The 21628-nt window shown below is 41.0% G+C and overlaps 1 protein-coding gene across 1 annotated transcript in view; it reads left to right on the forward strand.

Moving 5' to 3' along the window:
• Positions 1-10897, forward strand: part of GTDC1 (glycosyltransferase like domain containing 1) — a 375327-nt gene extending 364430 nt beyond the window's left edge. Inside the window, exon 11 of the mRNA XM_075000592.1 lies at positions 10326-10897. Within this exon, the coding sequence (XP_074856693.1) occupies positions 10326-10340 (15 nt within the window). The 3' untranslated portion in view covers positions 10341-10897. The remainder of the gene's footprint in view (positions 1-10325) is intronic.
• The last annotated feature ends 10731 nt before the right edge of the window (positions 10898-21628 follow it).

Below are 21628 nucleotides of genomic sequence, written 5' to 3' on the forward strand. Positions count from 1 at the left end.
CCAGGAAAGGGAAAAGAGATAGTGTATAACTGAGAAATTTAAGTAACTTCTGTTGGCTGGGACATTTATTTCAGATACTACCAGCAAAACATCTGAAGAAGGGAGGAGAACAACAGTCTATGTCACCGTAAGCAATTCAGTAATGTTTAAACCTGAACTACTGTCATGCAATGAAACATTTTCTGTAAACCTCCAAGTATGGCAGTTTTATTTAAGTGTTATGAAAAATATTGTCTAGTTGCATCAGCTGCCACACATGAGACAAGGGCTGGTGCCTGTAAGATATCACTTCTCAAATGCTATTTAGAAGGAAATAGGAAAAACCTGCTGCTTTGGAAAACCACCCAGAAACAAGGTACTTGGTTAGCCAAGAGATGAATAGCCTCGTGGTAAAGGGAAAGGAGAATTACTTCCTTCTCTGAGGCCTGAACAAAACATTTGAATTCTGTCCCTGGAGGCTTCTCACACTTCAAATTGTGTTTTAGTGCTCACAAGTACAAAAGTGTTATAAAACATAAATGAAAAAATCATCAAATGGCATGTCCACTTCACTGAATGAAATGGTGGCTGTGAAAAGCAAGTGTACAACAAGCCACAATTCTGAGCAGTTAACAGAATGAAAACATTAAAGAGCTCATCGGTGAACTGACATTGGCATTTAAAGGCTAGTTTCTAGCAAGTTCTGCATGAAGTTCTTAGCAGCAGGTGACAGTGACTGATCTTGTCTCTCACATAATTCTCAGGAAAAAAAAACTATACTGCGCCTTTATGAAAATGTTAACAGAAGAGTGAGGCACGATCACAACTACACTGAGGGTTGTCATATTCACTTCACCACAGACATATGGACCAGTGGTTAAATGTTCGATTACATGTCAGGCACAGCACATTAGGCAATCTTCCAGTCTGCCAGCTTTGCCTTGCCCAGCTCCAAGCTAAGTGTCATCAGGAAACAAGTAGGACTCTGCATTAAAGGGTCTGAAAAAAATTAGACCACAGTTAATTTGCAATGGGAGTTTTAGTTCCAGCACAAAATGTTCTTTATTTTCAGTTCCAGTGGGTCTGATTACCTAGTTCCTTGTACCTGGTGTAGTTATTTACACATTATGAAAGTGAATGAAAAGTGAGTATTAAACTGTAGTATTCTACTCTGCTAGAGTTTTCTACTCACTTTACCCAAAGTGCAAGACTGTGAAGAGTCAAAGCCCTAATGGCCAGCAGTGTTGCCAAACACGTTCTGTGTTTTCAAGTATTGAGGATATAAAATTATGTCACCATGGCTCAACCCAGCCTGGCCTGTCTTGCTTCAGCATGACTTATTGAAAATATGTTAGTGGAACGTAAGCTCTATGGACCTCTTGCCCATTTTGTCTAGGCCAAAAATATTTTGTATTGGCTCCAAGAAGAAAACTACTCTCCAAAACATCAGCTCATGCAGAAAATTCCAACTCAATTGGAACTCTACATAATTGTGTGTGAGTGGCTACTAGAGTAACAAAAAGCCCTGCTTCCATGCCTGTGCATGTTGAGAGACATAAGACTGGCAGAACAGTGGGTATGCTCATTGTCACACGCTAGAATCTTATTGCCAGTTTACTCAAATATCCTTTGCCTAAGTGAAACAATGACTTGAGAACTTAGGAGTGATATTGCCAGAATTTTATGCTGCCTGTGCTTGGCCAGTGCTTCCTGCTGGAAGACATTCAACATGACTTTGAAATGAAGGAAACAATGCTGAAGACATTTATTATGAGGAACTTTAGCACTTCCTGGTTTCACAGCAAACTCTTTTCCAACAAGAAGTGCAGGAGCTCCAAGGCTCACCTGACCATATTGCCACTAACTTCTCAAATGATCACATGAAATAGATGTTTAGCTACACACACAATATGATTCCATTGGTTGCCAGTAACCTCTGCGCTTCCAATCTTATGTTTCAGAACTTGGATGTGCAACTTCAAACCTGTCCTCAGGCACCAATATCAGAAGAATAATTGGAAGGGGAAAACATTTGACAGCCCAGAATGACAAATGACACAATAAAAGCCACACTGTACCATCAGCAAAACTGGGAATAAATTCCTGCCATTTTAAATGCATCTGTGCATATGGCTAGGGTTGAGCATATGGTGCTCAGATACTGTACCATGGTGATGAGTGTATGAGTAGGTGTATGAGAACCTGTATTAGTAGGACTGGATAGGGTAAGGACACTCAGGCAGAAACAGCCTGTCTCAGTATTTGTAGAAGAGTATGTACCCTGTGCAGAATTTGAAGGGTACTCCTCAGGTAGTATGCAGGGGAGTCAACCATGGATAGCAGTCTCTTTGCTCCTTAAATCACCCACAAGTGACTGCATTTGCACAGGGCATCTTCAGGGCTGATGGCAGTGTTGTTACAGGCAGAAGGACCTGCTTAATGCAGCCTGTGATGTCTTACTTTTAAAAAAGATAAAACTTGACAGCTTGCCAAATATCACATCTGCCTGACTTTGCACCTCGGAGGGTGAAGCTGAACAGCAAGGTGATGAAGATGAGTAAACCTATCAATTAACAGTATGGGGGCTACTCTGTCTCTTTCTGTCAAACAACTGTAGGTGATCTCCTCCCCTGCCCTTAAAAGAAGTCTCACTGCCTGTTGGCGAGCTGGCAAATATAGCTTGCAACACCTGTGTGACAGATAGGCACAGCTGTAAGCATGCTGCTGTTGATCCATCTGTAGAAGGCACCACATGCCAGTGTTTATCTTAAAATCTTGGGAGGAAGGGGATGGGCAGGGGGGACGTGTTGTATACAGTTAAGATTTCTTTTTCCCCATAATTCATCCTTTATTTTCCCTCAAAGGTTAGTGTTTTCATCTCCTTCTTACTATAACTGTGTCAGTGAATACTAATGAGACAATACAACCCAAGACAATCATTGACTGAGTGAATAAATTCTTTGCTTACTGAACACCTGTGATTTGACTTACAAGGCAAGTTGAAGCTGGCTTACCTGATTATAGATAAGTATTTTGGTTAGCACCTCTGGGTTTCCATCTCTAATTGCTGGTAATGATAACACTTGAATCATAATTTGATGGTCTGTAGGTTTCTCAGCTGTCTCTCCCCATGCAAAATAGATAATGGAATATTTTGCCCATGACACTGAATATGTGTTTTGTATGCAATAGATCAGCATTGTGTAAATTTTATGAACAACTTCTATTATCTTTGAAACCACAGAAACAACAAACAGTTATAATTATAGTCTGAAGATGCTGCAGTGTTTCAAATATGCCTACAGTAGTGGTATTACAAAGAAAATGTTCTGTTCGCCTGCAGCTTTCACTATGCTCAATGACATCATAATTATGCTCTGTTTGAGCTGAAACTTCTGTCCTTAAACAGAAACAGCTTGTCTGAAACCTCTTAGGTTTTCCTTCTGATTTCTTTTGAGTCTTCATTGAGTTAAAACAGTCAAAAAATGATGGCTGTAGGATAGTGCATTTTTATAGGCTTTGTGTCTGTGTTTGCTAACAGTAAGTTATAGATATGCTGTGTGGTTGTATTTGGGGAATTAATTCATGTTATTTAAAACCTCTTTATGTGTAACTGCTATTTGTCAACTTGTGATCTTCTGATCCTTGAATATTTGACAATCCTGTGATTTGTGATAATGGAATTACAAAAAAAAGTGATCAACAAAGATAGTACATTATAAATGTGCAAAGTAAGACCTTAGATGTTTGAAGAAAAATGAGCTTTAGAAAGAGGTAATGATATTGAAGAAATATTTGAACAGTTCAAGCGTTGGAAGCATCCACATATCTTTAAATATGCAGTCAAAAGTAAACATACCTGAACCTGACCCTCAGATACTGTAAATCACTGTAGCTCCATTGACATGAATGAAGGTGTGCTGCTTTATACCAGCTAAGTATCTGTCCCATGTCCAAAATGTGAGGTTTGTATTTTCTAATGTTTGTTCTTAAATGTCAATGTAGGATCACTTCTAGTCCCAGTGGATGCTGATTCCAATCACACAAAATCACTGCAGTCTAGATCCTCAAAAATCAATGGGATTCAGGTGCCTAAATTTAAAAAGGAAAACACAATTGACATGAGAACTTAAATTGTAAAACAAGATTCAACTCCTCCATCCCTGCCCAATTATTTTAAACTTTCATGGATAGACACAGCATAATTCTGCAAATTGTATATGGGCCTCTTTTTAATGCATACATAGCTGTGGCCATACTAGCCCTCTGCTTTCAGAGGGGGCATGGTAATGAGGCATTTCGGCCATTTGGTTTTGGGAAGAAGGGGCTTTCGAAATCAGGAGCAACGTTTCAAAAGGCCCCCGGCTACATGGGCAGCATGCATTTCGAAATCGGCACTTTCAAAGCATGCATGGCTGCCATTATGCTAATGAGGTGCTGCATATTCATGGTAGCACCTCATTAGCATCTGCAGAAGTGCCACATTACCATGCCCCCTCCAAAAGGAGGGGCTAGTGTGGCAACAGTCCAGGTGTTTTATGAGTATTTTCACTTTGTGACCCTTGTTATGATTTTAACTGTGATTTGAATGGAATATAGTAATTTATTTATCACTCTGAATGATGAGTTAATAGTTATTCAAATCCCCACCCCACTGTACCAGTGCAAAGCATCCACAAAATTGGTTTAACCAGATATCCAAATGGCGTAGAGGTGGTCACTTATCCTCAGTCTCTCATGTATGGGTTGTACAGGGCCAAGGAAAATGGGTGTATGCTACAGAGCTACTGTACTCCGTTCATTGCCTTCATGTAGAGTGACCATATTCCCCTACGGCAAATGGTATGACGGGCTGCTGGTCCATATTAGGACTTCTCAGTGGTGGGGGCAGCTGCTCCTCAGTGAGGCACCAGAGATGGGGGATCTGCAGCTTCCTAATTGAAGGGGAGTAGAGGATGGGGTCTGCACAACCTCCCAGCAGGGGAATGCCAGGAAATGAGGAGGCCACTCCATGGCAGACCCCACCATCAGTGGGTGCTGCTTATGTGGGTGCCAGGGAATGGGGCAGCCTCCCAGTGGAGGAGCTCCCTGGCTGTGGGAGCTGCTGCCTTGCCAGGAAACAGGAGCCCCACAAGATATGAGACAATTAGCCCATTTTCTGAAACAAGTTGGGATATCTGTGAGGCAGCTTAAATAAGGCACTGTCCTGGGAAAAACGGGATGACGATTGAATCAGTCCCAGCTGGTGCCAAGAGTGGGTAAAGGGCAGGCATAAAGGTGGCACACAGCCACCTTTGCCTCCCCTTTACTTCAGATTGATCTTTGATCAGTGCACAGACAGAAGAAATTGGCCTTTGGTATTTTAACTTCATATATGTAGAGATGCTCATGTATTAATCACTTTGGTAGCCCTTACATCAACAAAGGGGTGATCTGTATATCCTTATGAAGGAAGACTTACTGTATTCAGGATTTAATAGTACAGCAAATACCATGGGTCCTGCCACTTCATGTGTTAACATAGAAGGTAAGGATCTTTCAATATTTTACTTCCTTTTTACTCACCTGCAGCAGGAGAGAGTAGGCCTGAATGGTGTCCAAGTAACCAGGGAAGACCGTAGTGATAGCACAATGATTGAATAATAGAGCGCAGAACAGTACAGTAAGAAACCAGTGGAGTGTGCGAACAGCTGACCACATAATAATCACTAGGATTTTGAAGTGGTTTTTCATTAACACAATGGAGCCACATGGTCTGTTGATTTAATCACAAACCACAAAATCTGGAGATGTGATTTTTCATCATGGACCTGCACCAGCTCTACTGCATGACCATGGTAAAGTCACTTAGCCCCTCTGTCTCAAGTTCTCCATCTGCAAAGAGATGCTAATAAAGAATTGTTGTGAGTTTTAATTCATGAATGTGTTAGGTGCTTTGAGATCCTCTGAGGGGAACAATGTCTTGAAAAGAACAAACTACTGCAACCAGATCCTCATCTTCTGTAAATCAGCATCATTACATTGAAATCAAAGGACTCACCCCACTGGAGCAAAGCAGATTTACACCAAAGAAGATTCTCCCCCTACAAACTTATGGAAAGGAAGCTGCCACCTCACTTTCAGGAAAGATTTTTAGTGGGACCACATTAACCCTAGCAGAGGACCCTAAATTTATGGTGTATGCCCCCAGCTAGGAGGAACTGTAAAGGTAAATTGTGAGAATAATGTCAAAACAATGACGAGTCCTGTGGCACCTTAAAGACTAACAGACTTATTTGGGCAAAGTTTTCATGGGTAAAAACCACTTCATCAGATATATAATGCCAAAATATCTGGAAAATTTGTCTAGAAATGTTTGCTTTTGTGTGGAAAAAGTGTAAGGCAAGTTAGAAGCCTTGTAGCAGTAACAGCAAGGTGGCTATGTTACTCTGTATCCTAACAAAACAAAAAAGCAGCCATGTAATACTTTAAAGATTAGCAAAATAATTTATTTGGTGATGAGCTTTCATGGGGAAGACCCACTTCTTCAGATGACTATCTCCATAGCTAATACATTATTTTGTTAATTTTTAAAATTCCACGTGACTGCTTTTTGGTTTTTTAGAAGTCTTGTGTTACTTTTGATGCTGCTGCCAATGACAGGGTTAAATAGGTGTACAGCTTCTGTTTGTAATTTTACAGAACTGATATAATACAATCAGTGCAAAAATTGCAAATAGACCAGCCTGAAGATTTTAGCAAGTTGAAAGAAATTGACCCTCTACTTAGGACGTGTCTGGGCACAAATTGAAGTCAATTGAATAAAACCAGTACAGTTAAATTCTGCAACCCCCTGTATTGTATTCTACAGGTTAAAGGGGCAAGGTAAACTAATAGTAACCAGGTTTAACTTGACATATGAGTGTCCACATACAAAATTGCGATGATTTGTACTAAACCAGTTTAAGATCACGCCTATAGTTAGTTAAATCCACAAATCTTTGTGTATAGAACTTCCCTTCATTTCTGGATTCTCTACTGTTCTATTACACAATAAACTGAGGTGCTGATTATGCAACAGATAATGTAGTTGTTAATGATCAAGTTAATGTTAAAAGCCATTACTGTTCATTGACATAATTCTTGGAACATTATGCCAGAGTAGTGCACCTTTGTGAAGCAACAAAATTGAAATGTTAAAAGTTGAGTGTCTGAATTGAGTGCCTGTGAAATCATTTAGACAAGATCATTGTTGTTGCCATTGTAAAAGAGCTGGAGAGTGACAGAATGAGAGAGAGAGAAACACCACACACTGGAATATCTTTCCTGGAGACAAATATAAAGGAATTAGGATGCCTACTTCCTCTCGCCATGCTGGAGAGTCCTCACCTGACAGCAGAGCACCCTCCTCTGGCAGCTTGCCAAAGATAAAAGCCTGCACAGAGCTGTTTGATGACTGGAAATTTTTAAGCAAGGCTAGAAAAAGACACTCATCACCGTCTGTCCTTATGTGTTGCGCTAATACAGGGCCAGAACTGTCCCTTCCATAGGATTAGGTGGGGTGACTGCTCCAGGTCCTGCACTTTTGGGGCTCACGTGGCAGCAGTCCCAGCCATCCTATGGATGGGCTGAGGGGAGGATGACCTAGGGGAAGGTATGGGTGGCTGGGGTAAGCAATTGCAGTAGCAGAAGGGGGTCATCTGACCGCCCCCCCTGCACTCAACACACAACAAGAGCAACAGTCAACTCTGCTCCAATGTGGCCTTCTGGCTCACTGAGTCCAATTTGTCCATGTGCAGCTGTGGGAGGAAGGCCCAGGGAGGCAATCCCCTGCTGCTACTGCTGTGGTGTCCTGCCCCAGGTAATTCCCAGCCAGGCTGGTTGGGGAGAGGGTCAAGGTGGGGGCAGAGCTGGGAAGGGCAGGGGGCTGCAGCACAGAGAGGGTTACCTAGGGCAGGAGTACACAAAGTAGGGGGTGTGGCATTTCATAAGGGCTTTCATGATCAGCTGCTGGGTCTCAGGCTCATGCATCTCAGTAAAAATGATGAAATATGTTTCTGTTTTTATATATGTGTATTCAAATGTATATACCAATTAATAAAGTTTTTACAGTCTACATACTTATTTTCTTATACATGCTGAAAGTTTTTTTTTTTCCTTATGAACACACCCGACATATTCATTGGATCGGATTATCTTAGACTGGTTGTGGGGGAGGAGGCAGTTGCTAATTACAAGGACAAAAGGTGGGGCCTGATGTAAAAAGTTTGCTCACCTCTGACCCAGGATCTCACATCTGGGACACTGGTGTGGGGGGATTGCCCCAGGTCCCGCTCTCCCCTTGAGATGGCCCTGTACAGGGACCACCAATTGTATCTAAGTAAAGGCCATGTGCCAGACCTCTAGGCAGTGTCACACCTACCTTACTTACATTAAACAAGTACGGGGTGGCCATCGGAGACTAGAGACCCAGTGAGCAATGTTCTAGTTTGGTCTGTGAGCTAAGATTGCATGCTGAGATCTGCGGTGTTCACAAATTACCCTTTGTAGTAAGGGGAGCCATAGGTCACATCATAAAACTCCATGAGCCATACACCACCCATGGGCACCACTTTGCCCATACTAGCTTTAATAAAAAAAAAAAAGAGGAAGAACACAGAATTGCAGTAATGGCTTAACCAACAGACAGACTATTAAACGCCTGCAGTGGAGGGGCACTTTACTGAGCAATATACTACACAACAAGCTTGTGTTAAAACATTGACTCACAACATTTGGTCCATAAAAATAGTTACATTCTCAGGGACTCCTGGCAGTGATAGCTTTAATGTAGGATCTGTGTCATGGTGTAAAATAAACAACTTCTGACAATACAGTAAATAGACAAAAGTAACAGCAGAAATCTTTCCATACTAAATAACAAGCATATGAACTGGTATTAAACAATGTTAATGTTGTTGCATCACAAAAAAAGCACAGTGCCACAGTTTTGACATAAAAAAATAATGTATGTCCTCTGACGTTTCAATACAACTGGGCACCTAGTAAGTTGTGTTGGTGCCCATTCATAGAAAAATACTGAAGTCTATCTATTGCATGATGTTTCTACTGTGCAATTGTGACCAGACATGGGTATGTGTTGTGCCAAAACTTTAATATTATCATAATGGAGCTTTTGTTTGTGAATTTTTACATGCCCTTAAAAATTGTGCAGCACAGAAATATTGTAGAATCGTTAAGTTTCCACAGTGTTATAATAAGATCAGATCCATTCTCTGCCAATGAGTTTGGCTGTGTTAGTAGCAGCAAGATCCAATATAATTAGGAATAGACAAACTCAGTCTGTATTATTCAGTCCATCTCAAACTATTTACTGTGTTCTTAGTTTCAGGTCTGGAGGAGTTGATACAAGGATACTGGGCCCACTTTAATTTTCCCTCTTCTGAACTCTCAATACTACAGGTTGAACCTCTCTCATCTGGTACCCTTGGGACCAGATCAGTGCCAGATAAGAGAATTTGCTGGACAATGGGAGGTTGATATTTTCTAGTAGCGTTACCAACACTTCCACTGCTTACTGGGCTCTTAGAAGACAATTAGGGGTAAATTACAGCTAAATAACAGTACAGAACACTGAGAGCCAGGACTGGTGGCTATAAATAAACTTTATGGGACCACAAGAAACTTGGCCACACCCATAAGTGATCATCCTGCTAACTAAAATCATGCTGGCTTATGGAGTTTGCAGGCGGATAGAGTTCTGGATTAGAGAGGTTCAGCCTGTGCTTCTTTCCAATCCTTCAGTAGATGGTGAAGCCTTTCTAATCTTCCATTGTAACTCTCTATAAATGGCCTGAAAATTTCTGTCGTGGCACTCTTAACTCTGCCCTATAACTCCAGTAAGCCCTAGCTCCTGCCGCTGCCCCAAGACTGTGCAAAGTGTTCTGTGCCTCCTGTAAGTCTCCCATTCAGAATATCCTGTTCTGGGTTTTCTAGCCTGACATGATATGGAATATGAATGGTAGTTAGAGCATATAACTAAAAAAAAAAAACAACCATCAAACCATAATTCAGTAGGGGCCAGGGCCAATATGTAGATTACCAAGAATCCTGGGCCCTACAGGGGTATCTACAATTATGGTATGAGAGTATTAAGGGCACAAACCTATTTGTAGGTCACAGACTGGGAGAAAGATAAGACCTATAGATCTGCCTTATTTATTCTTTTCTATCATGACCATCAGTATAATTTCAAATTCCCATATAGATACTTAAGCAAAATATGAATTCATGCAAAGTGGACTATACTTTCTTTCACTTTCTTAATTGTGCAGTTTTTTGATTTGATTGTTTTTATTAATTTCCAGGAGAAGCATTGTTGATCCATTTTGCTGTCTTCCTTGTGGAGGGATGATATGCTTTACAATATGCCCTAAGAATAGCAAAAGATGGGATGCACCCTCTTCTCTGGAAATGTGAGACTCTACAGCCACAGGGAGAATCCAGCCTTCACTTCTGAGGCTCTGACCCTTCAACCATCAGCTGTAATATTTGCATTAGATTCATCTGCTGCAGTGGGACATATGGAGTGGGTTTAGAGGCTATGGAGGGTTTAAAGGTGAAAACAGAATCACATAACTAACTTAAAATTGGAGAGGATGTCAAAGTGATACACAGGAGCATTATGTGTTTTCAATGGTTTGACCCACTTATATACAGGTGAGCTGCTGCATGTTGGCCACAAAGAAGTTGTATCTGGTCCTTCATTGATATTTCTGGCAGAATTAGAGCAGAGGGGAAGAAGGCATGGTTCACCATGGCTGTATCTGCACTACATTCTTCTTTCAAAATGCAAATGAAGTGCTGATTTACAAATCTCGCACCTTCTTTGCATAATCTCTTCCAATTGCATTTTTGGAAGAGATTTTTTTGGAAACCCCCCCCCAGGAGTGTAGATGGGTTTTTTTCATAAAAAATTACCCTTTTTCAAAAGAACCCTTATATCTCATTTTTTCAGGAATAAGGGTTCTTTTGAAAATGTTTTTTTTTTTTGTAAGGGAACCCCATCTACTCTGCTGTTTTTGTTTTTGGAAAAGTGTCTTCCGGAAACATGATCACACAAGATTATGCAAATGAAGCACAAGATTTGTAAGTCAGCTGTTCATTTGCATTTTCAATCTCCCTCAATTGCATTCCTCCTCCAAATTGGGAATGTAGCGTAGACGTAGCCCATCTGAATATGAAAAGAAAAATTTCAATCTCCTGACTAGCGTAGATGGAACCTAGCACATCATTCCAATATTGTGAACTGAGCCTCTCAGAGCAGTGATGCAGCTAGCAATGGCCCATGGAAGTGAATTACCATGACATTGTTAGGGCAGCTGGACTCAGTAGAAGCTGAGGTTGTGGCTCCTTGGGGTATCTAAAATAATTTTTCCATTCCTGGTGGCATCATTTGCATTTTAACTGAGTAGAGGAGGAGCCACCTGCTTTTCATACAGGTTTCTGTGTGTTTTCATACTTGGGGTAGGTGGTGAATGTCTGCACTGCATGACGCAGTAATTCAGACCTGGGAGTTACCATCATATTCTGACATTGAAATCTATAGCTTCCGACTGTCATTTTGGCAGTCTAACTTAGGACTCTGCGCTAGAGCTCTGAGCAGGGAGGAGCAACTTTCTATTTTACAGCCTAGAGCCTAACTTAGAAGACTGGATGAAGCAAGGTTAGCGCTGCTGTGCTCAGTGCTGAAAGGCCTGTAAGCAAGTCAGATGCAACTAATTACTAATGGTGTTAAAACTCCTGTGATATGTAGCAATATAAGGGATATTTGCCCTTGTCTACAGGAATGAGGAGACTGTCCTGCACTTGTACCATAACGCAGTTTGAAGCCTGATGGTCAAAGGTCAAGGATATTGGAAAAGAACAAGTGTTTAAGTCTGATTAACACCATCTTTGCAATAAAACCATATTGATAGGGAAAATTAGTGGCAGATGGTTAGACCATTTGTGTAAAGAGAGTTCAGCTGGTGCTCTAGAAACCTTTGATGGCTCACCGGGCTAATAAGACGCCATATTTGAAGGAAGGAACTAAAACAGGTGTCTGCATCCTGTGGCTCTGGAGCCACATGCAGCTCTTTAAGACTTTCTTTGGGGCTCCCCACACTATAATTGCAAAGTAAAAAAAAAAAACTACTGATGATTTTTGATAAACAGTGAATATCAAAAAGTGCAAGGAACAACTCATATCTAAATAGCAAATGCTATGTGATCTCAAAACTTTGGATAACTCTCCCTTTAATATGTGCAGTGCATTATGGGATATGATGTATCTGTGTTTTGATCATGTTGCTAATAAAGTCTTGATTTTGAAAAAAAGGAAGATTGACGCACTCCTGCTGTGACGGGCAATGTGTATTTTAGGAAAGAGAACTGAAAATAAAAGCAAAGTAAAACTGGCATAATTAAAGTGAGCTCAAGAGTGAATGTCAGGAAGACGGTGGTACAAACACACATGTAAAGTGTGAGGAAATAGAATATGTAAAAGTTTGTCAACGTCCTGCAGTACACATGTATTACATTACAAATCATTGTGTGTGCTGCTCTTAAAATAGGGGGTTACAATAAGTATAGTTTGAAATTATTTATTAAGAACTATCTCATATTCACACTCATTGCGGCTCTTTTTGATATTTTGGTTGTCGACTCTTGAACAAAAGGAAAGGCTGCATGTCACCACACAGTTGCAGGACAGATGACTGAGGAAAGCCAGTGTCTACTGCTAGTTTCAAAATAGCCTGAGTAAGCAGCCAAAGGAAAACTGAAAATATATTTTATTATTGGGTCTTTCATTTCAGTGGCCTCAAATCCTGGATCTAGTAGGATGTTGAGAAAAAGCAGTAACTGCTCATCCACACTGTTCCATTTAATGCATTGTTTCTCTTAAAGAGGTTTTATTAAAAAGCAGCAGAAAACATTGCACTGTAGGAGCTGCTCTATGGGACTTCCCCCTTCCAACTCCCCAGGCCTCCTTTCTTGTTTTTTTTTTTTTTTTTTTGGAAGGCCAAAGTGTTTGTTTCTGGGCAGTAATAAAAAGGAGAAGAAACCACATAGAATCTGTTAAATGTAAATAAAACAACACCAAACAATAGGAATACCCTCTCCCCATCCCACAAATAGTTTATGGATTAAGATCAGCTTTTATCCAAACAAATATCCCTGCTAACCATAGGGATCTATGCTGTGTGTTTCAAGCCTAAAACTAGGGCTGTATAAAGGAAAGTGCAGATGCAGCCTTCACTACAGTAGAACTTTATGAATGGGGCACTCTAATAAATATTACAACTACTCATCACATCAGAATTACTGTGCAAAGTATGTCTGTGCACAGGTCACTGCTTTTTATGAACACGTCTAACATTGGAAAAGCAGCCCATTTTGACCTTTGAAGCCTGTTGCAAAGTCATTGCTGAGATATTATTTGAGTAGCTTGAGGTAGAATAATGTTCAACTCAGCTTCCTGGAGCTGCATTTGAAATGCAATTAATTGACTGCTGTTAGTTGTCAATTAACATTTATTATCAATTAGTTCATCAAATTGATTACTTGGCAGGACCTTAAAGCCTAAATGCACTCCTTTCCATTATAAATATGTCTATAAGAGTAAAAGCTACTCACTAATTGATGTCAAACTGAAATTGCTTATGTTGGTCAAGAGACAGAGCACATTGTGTTTTTTTTAAATCCATATTAAATGAATTTTGCACAAAATACATTACTGTCACGTTAAAAACCCTCCCTATCTCTTTGGTGCATGTGAGTGATTTTTAAAAAGTCATTAGGGTATATAGCCCAGTATGAGAACTGCAGGTAGGACAAGATTTTTCCTGCTCTAGAAAGGTGACGCTTCCAAGCTAACTGGTATAAATCTGACTTCATTGGCCTCCCTATCAAAATGGTATGTGGAATAAATATGTGACATGAAAGCAGTTCAGGCTTAGCAGCTATCGTATGAAATTATTTACATTTCCTCCCCTACATTCCTCCCACCCCCCACCTGCCCCTATAGTTTTGTGTCAGGTTCAGAAGGGCAGTTTTTTCACTACAGGCTTGAAGAAGAATTACTAAAGAGGATCTCTTTGTGGTTGAAATGTGTGGATAGTGATTCCTAGCTGAGTGCTGGCAAAAGAAAAAAAGGGAGGAGGGGGGCAGATTTTTTTCGGCTCTTATTTGTACAGACAAGTGTGCTCTTCATTCAGGAAATATGTTCTGTGAGATACTTATGGGGGGTGTGTGTGGAAGGGGAAAATGCAGTGTTGGTGGTTACTTTTACAGAAGCCACTGAAGTGGAAGTTGCAATCACTGCCATGATTGACTCTCCCCTCTCTGCAGCCTAGGGCTGAGGCACAGATAAAATCATGAAGTGTATCGCTTAACTTTTTACACACACAAAATAGCTGAGAGGGACTCCTCACTTTCATTGCCTTTGTGCAACCTGATTATTCCTGCCTCCCCCAAAACTGTGACCTAAATATGGCTGAAAGACACAACATGTGACCTGCTTAGTGCTGCCTGTCATGGCCTGGAGCCACAGCAGGAACTCTATTAGTGGGAACATCACAGATGCTACCAGATGGCCAACATATTGTCCAGAGATGACCCATGTATAATTGCAGAAAGTTCAATACATTCAGGTTTTGAATTTAATTGCATTGACCACCTTAGCTACTGCTGCTACATGATTTAATTTATTTAAGGTGGAAACTTGCTTTGACAGAGGGAGAAATCCTTATGCTTTTCACTTTACAGATTTTATATTCCACACAGAAAATAGCCCAAACTCTTTATTTACAGATGTGTCAAACTGCATTCAGCTAGTCCCAGACTTGCCCATTGACTTAAAGCAATGGGTTTAGGTAAGATACTTGGGATCAAGTTCAGCAGACTTTACTCAAGCCAATGATCCCTGGGGGTCAATGAAACTGAAAAATGTGCAAGAAACACTATTGAAGTACATGAGAAGTTTGCCCTGGTAAAGATTGCAGAATATAGCCCTTGTTGTTTTGTTTTTTAACTTAAGTGGGAATATTATTAGAGAGAAGGAATTGTCTTGTTAAGACACTGGACTGAGATTCAGGAAAAACAGGGCTGACCTTGGGCCTGCTCCAAAATACAGCAGGCTGTAGATCAGGCCCTATGTGCCTCATCTCCCCTCAGCTTCTGTCTCTTGTCCAGAGGTTCTCAAACTTCACTGCAGGCTGCTTCTGACAACAAAGTTACTACATGACTTGGGAAGGGACGTGAAGCCCAATCCCTGCCATCCTGGTGGGGAGAACAGAGGGCTGCAGCCTGGGCTGTGCTGCCCCAGATGAGGGGAGAGGGGCTGCAGCCTAGGGCCTGCTGCCCCTGGTGGGAGCAGAGGTTGGGCTTCAGCTTCAGCCCTGGGTCCAGCAGTCCACATAGGCTGACACATTGTGGTATACAATACCAGCAAGTTATTTTTAGCTGGTGTGGTTTACTTAAATGGCGCAGAAGGAGCTGGCTGCCCCATAGCTCCTATCTGGCATGGCTGTACAGCCCCCAGCCTTTCCTTGCATCTCTCTGTGCAGCAGGTCAGGACTGTGAGGCAGGGCTGGGAGTGGTACAGTAGCCGGAGAAGCTGCCACTGTTCTGCCCCTTTCCCTGCTGGCCCTCCCAGTCAACCCCATCCCCATCCCGTCAGCCCAGTGCTGCTGTACGCTGATGGAGATGCAGCTCCATGGAAATGCAGGGTTGGGAGGTCTGCTCCTTTCCCTGCTGGGAGATGGGGCAGGAAAAGGCACAGAACTGCCAGCACTCTGGCAAGCTGTACCATTCCCAGCCCAGCTCTGTCCTGCCCCAGCCCTGACCTGCTGTACTCAGATGGAGATGCAGCTCTGTGGAAGGGTGGGGCTGGTGGTTCTGCTTCGTTCTCCCCTGCAGTTTCTGGGAGAGCCCTGAACTGCAGAACTCTCCCAGGAACTGCAGTGGAGAAAGGAGCAGAACAGCAGCAGCCCCTCACTGGTGCAGCTGTGTGGGAGCACCAGGGGCAGTACAGCAGTTGTGCTGGAAGAGTTGCCAGCCCTGAGCTGCCCAGCGACCTCACGTTCAGCTCCCTTATTGAAATCTTCAGCTCAGCAGGTGGAAGACAGAGCGGACATCTCCCCACACCCCCAGGAAAAGTGGGCTGGGTCATGGGGAAGGAACAGGGAGAGCATCGGGACCCCAGGAAGGGATGGAGTGGGAAGAAGTCACATGGTGCAGGAGCATATGGTGTCTCTTAGCTGGTACCCCCCACCTATCAGTAAGAATGGATTCTACTTGCACCATTACCTGTGTCCCAGCAAGTCCAATACCGGCCCTAGCAACCCCATTAAAACTAAGGTCATGATTGGTCCAGAGTTTAGGAACCGCTGGGCTAATGTGTTTATACTGTAAACTAATAATCGTGAAGGGCTGCCTTTTAAGAGGAGCATGTACATCATCTAGTGTAATGGTGCCCATTCTAGGTTTAGGGCCTCTAAGTGCTGCTGTAATCTGCATGACAGTATATAAAATCCCAACCATATTTATGGCCTATTACCACATTTGACCCTGCAGTATATCACATTGTATCCATTACACACCCTTGTATTCAGTCTTCTTGTTGATTCACTGGATTTCAATCAGGAAAAACAGTCAATGTGAATCGTCACTAGATGACTTGATAATCACATTATTTTTGTTTCATGTAATAAAGACATCAGTTGAGGTTTAGGAATGGGCCCAGCTCACAAGGCTCAGATCCACATCCAAACATATGGTCTGAAGAAGTGGGTCTGTCCCACGAAAGCTCACCTAATAAACTACTTGACTGCTTTTTGTTTTGATAGTGTATAGACTAGCACGGCTTCCTCTCTGTTACTATTCAACAGGTGGTATTTGGATTTTGGTTTGGCCCACTGTAGAAAAGAGAGGCTCTCTTCAAGGTTCAGTGCCAGATCCCCTCTGCTACTAATTATAGTGGTGATGGGTTCAGGTTGTGGTGTGGCCTTGCCCCTTACCAAGCATATGACAGTAATTTCCCTTATGAATAATAATCAAACTTGTAGTTACCTTACGTTCAGAAACTTTTTGTTGGTGGAAAAACTGAAATGGTATTTCATTTGTGAAACAATGAAGAAGTGTTTCAGTTTCTTCTTTGGATATTGTTCTTTTTTTTCAGGCTGTCACTTATCAAAAGTAATCAGCATGGTATGTGTTATTGATTTTGTAATGGCTCCTTGAATGGTTTGGGCCCAAGACTGTTACACTGTGTGATGATATCATTTGAGTCATATGTTGGGTAAAGGATGACTTATTAGAAAAACCCTCCACTATTCTGTGTTACTTGGATAGTTGAATACCAAAGACCTTTTACCAGAAGGCCTAGTTTCTTTTCTCATACCCTCTGATGTGACCAGACAGCACTCTTTCATTAATATTCATCTGAACAGTTTACCCTCCACTGTATTGTGTTTTAAAAATACTGTAAAATAATGTTGTAAAGGCTGTGGTACTTGTGGTACTTGTGGTACAGCAGTTGTAAAGTCCTACAAATCTAATTCATGACTTGATGTCTTGGCCATGCAAATGGCTATTTCGAAGTTTACTAATGAAGCAATGAAATACATATTCAGCACCTCATTAGCATGAGGGTGGCCGCAGCACTTCGAAATTGACATGGCTCGCGGCCGCGCGGCTCGTCCTTTTTGAAAGGACCCCGCCTACTTCGAAGTCTGCTCATAAGAATAAGGGGACTTCGAAGTAGCTGGGGTCCTTTTGAAAAGGAGCCCTGTCTGGACGAGCTGCGCGGTGTCAAGCCGCATCAATTTCAAACTGCCGCAGCAGCCTGCATGCTAATGAGGCGCTGAATATGTATTTCAGCGCTTCATTAGTAAACTTCAAAATGGCCATTTGCATGGCAATTTCAAGGTTTTGGGCTAGTGTAGACATGGCCAAGGTGGATTTAGACTTCTTTGTATCACCAGCCCAGAAAAAAGCCCAGCTACCCCAGAAAATCCAGCCCACAGTTTGAGACTCAGATCAAAGTATTTTTTATATAAGGGATTCACTTCTTCAATACACAGGCCACATTCACCAAAGATATAAACTAGCATGACTCTTTTACCCTCCACAGAGCTATGCTGATTTATACCTGTAGACTATGTGTCTCATTCCATTTATTCCTTTATTTAAATATCTGAATCAAAGTGCATTCAGTAGGATTGGTCTAAGTTGCCTTTGGATTAGGCTCTGAGGATCCTGCTCATTGGATTCAATGAAAAGAATTAGTTCTATAATATTTCTGGAAGGTTCGGTGGTATAGCTCTATGAATTTACACCAGTTGACCATTTTTGTATTATATTAACATAGAGCCAGTGTAATTCTTGGAAACACTACACTTTCTTTTGGTGTACATTGAAGTAAGTGGAATTTGACTTTCACATGTTTTTACTTTCCAATATTCATTTTTTTTATTTTTTTACTCACAGTTAGAGGGGAACTACTCATTAGAAGAGATCACTTTTAAAAAGCAGAAAGACATCTGATTTCTTGAGCTATTTTCACCAATAAACATTTTCTTTATTCATATCTGTCATTTAGCTAAAGCTGAAACAAACTGAAATGGATTACTCTTGATGCTGGATATCACCTTTTAAGCTTACTTTTTTAACTTTTCTAAAATTAAGACTTCCCTATGTGGGATGTTTCTAGCTAACCTACTTACTACAGTCACAACTTTTACTTGGATAAGTGTTCTGTAAGCATCATTTGAGTAAGCAGCAGTGATATCTAAGCTGTGTCTACATGGCAAAGTTAACGCGAAATAACAGGAGTTATTTCAAAATTACTTTGGCAGCATCCAAGCAATGCACACACTATTTCAAAATAAAATTGAAATAGCAGATGCATTATTTCGATTCTGGCAAACCTCATTCCACAATGAGGTTTAATGACTATTTCAAACTCACTATTTTGAAACAGGTGCTATTAAGACATAGAATAGCACTATTTCAAAATACGCCATAAAGGGTTCCAATGGCACTATTTTGCTCTGGACCCAGAAATCCTATTTTGAAATAGCCTGGTGCTATTTTAAAATGCATTTTTTGTGTGGATGCATTATTTCGAAATGTCTTATTTTGGAAAAACATTGCCATATAGACGTAGCCTTAATGGGCAGTAGATTGATCCCAAGAGGATCTTGCCCTATTACAGAATCTTTCAGTCCAGATCACTATTTACTTGTCTGAATGATTGAGATTAGCTAACTATAAATGTGTGTTGCACTGTTCTTAAGACTGTGTACCAACTCAAGATGCTCTCAATTTAAGTTCCAAAAGAAGTTGTGAACATCTACAATATTAAAAATTGGATTTTAGGTTAGTGTTGTTTAATGAAAAAAGCTTTGTTCAAAATTTCTAATTTGGAATGCTAAAGATAGGCCCCTAAATAAATTCATTGACCTTAGTGGGAGCTCATCAATTCAGAAAATTAGATCAGGGTGCCCAAGTATGGATTTAGGAGTCTAACTTTCACCATATATGCTTGGAAATTTTGGCCTAATTCTACAGGGTCCACAGAACAGAAAACTTTAAGTGAAGCTTTGCAACTCTGATACTGCATGTAGTTTTTTTTAACCTCAGTTTAAAAATTTGTGGGCTATGGTCCTGATCCTGAGCGAATCAGTGGGACTGTGCATGCGAATAATGACTCCTTACCTGAGTAAATGTTTGCTGGTGAAAACTCCTTGCACAGCTCTAATCATGTGGGAGGCTGTTTAACTTGTAAAGCCTATCAAGACTAATTTGTACCAAATATGTGCTTATAGTGCATAAACCTTTTAAACAAAGAAGGGAATGGTCCACCTTAATTTTAAATAGGTACTATTTACAATTATGTCAGCTACTTAAATTTATTTGCAGGCAGTCAATTCATATTGATCATAACTCGACCTTACAGTGACCTTGAGCAAAGGTACTCCTCAGCTGTTATAAATATTGTGATCAATACTGGAGTGCAACTGACTATGTATACCTAGTTACTGATAAAGTGAAGTAAAAGAGTACGCTATTTTCAGAAACAAAGATAATAGCTGCTCGTTTACTCAACTGTTTGCAAAGGCTTAGTATTGATACATGAAGTTCTAATGACATTCATGGGCATTTTTTAAATTGTGGAAAACAATAGGGTGCAAAGCGAGGGTATCATATTCAGGCACAAGAATCATTATGTGCCATCTTCACATAAGAAATGTCATGATATTTTGACAAAAATACAACTAACAAATCATTCATTTAGCAGTACTTGTTGGAGATGGTGTGTATCAAACTGCTTCTTTTCTTTATGCTTGAGCCTGGACGAGTGAAATAAAACACCATACTACTGTGCATGGAAGAAAGACTTTAGTACCACTTATTTTACTCTAATGCCACTCTCTTTTGCACATTTGTGCCTGAATTAAATTGTACATCCCCAGGTATAACCAACTGTAATCACGGGGAAGAGATCATTTTGGTCTCAGCACATCTGCTACATGTTGGTACATTTCCCTACACTGACTGGAGTTAAAAGGAAGAATGGTAGAGAAGTTTTCCCAGTTGTTCTTTTCACTTTGTTCAGAATTCCACTGAGCAATGTGCTGGCAACTTAAATTGAAGCAAAGTAGAAGTCCACAGGCAACATGGTAAGAGGTTCTGTTGCTCATTGAGAGTCCTCAACACAGGAGCCAGCCTCCTAGATTTTACACCCAACTGTCAAATTCTGTCTGTAGAGACATTTATTTTTTAAAAAGGTAGACCTGCTTCTCCCCCGAATCCACTAGTATCTTCCACAGGCAGGCTGCTGTCACAACCACTGATGCCTGGGGCCGAGATGCTAAGTGTACTGATTCTCTAGGGCAGCTCAGCTGTAGGGTGAGGTGAGAGACAAGCTCTTACAGCAGCAGGATTTCAGGAGCATTTCTTTGTCCCCTAACAGCTACCCTGATAAAGCACAGAAGTTTTCTTTTCCTTCCATGCTTTTTGCAGTTCAGCTTGTATTTAAACCTATTTTATAGTTACACAACAGCATTTTTAGAAATAAACTTTTACATCTGTGACATACTTTCCTAAAGACATTAATTAAATGGTGAGAGATAGTTAATGGTCCTGAAATCAGAAACAGGAGGCAAAACATTCTCCAGATCCAGACCTCCTGTCGACCTCTCTGCATTTAAATGTTTTCCCCACACACTTACGTTTGTCTGTTGATCCCTGGTGATAATCTCGTCATATTTCCTAGGCCTGATACACTAGACTTTTTTGCATGCTTCCTTTTTCTTTTTCTTACAGGCTTGCCTTTCTCCCACGTCCCTTTACATCTTCCACTCCAGTGAAGTTATTTATTAATAAACCTGTGTTTTCAGAACAGTAATATGTCAATAAACAACCAACTGGTTCCGTTAGTCAGCATTCTGGGAAATCCTTTGCTGTATTGAAGAACTGTAAATCTCCATTATTGCTTCCCATAGCACAAATAAAGAATGCCCTCTTACCTTCATGACATCCTCTTTGTTGATTTTTAAGGGTGACTGTGCATGTTCATTGTACCTGAGAGACTGAAATGCTTAGTGTTTGGACAGGATAGATG

Source organism: Carettochelys insculpta, chromosome 8, assembly GCF_033958435.1.
Source record: "Carettochelys insculpta isolate YL-2023 chromosome 8, ASM3395843v1, whole genome shotgun sequence".
Classification (NCBI taxonomy): domain Eukaryota; kingdom Metazoa; phylum Chordata; order Testudines; family Carettochelyidae; genus Carettochelys; species Carettochelys insculpta.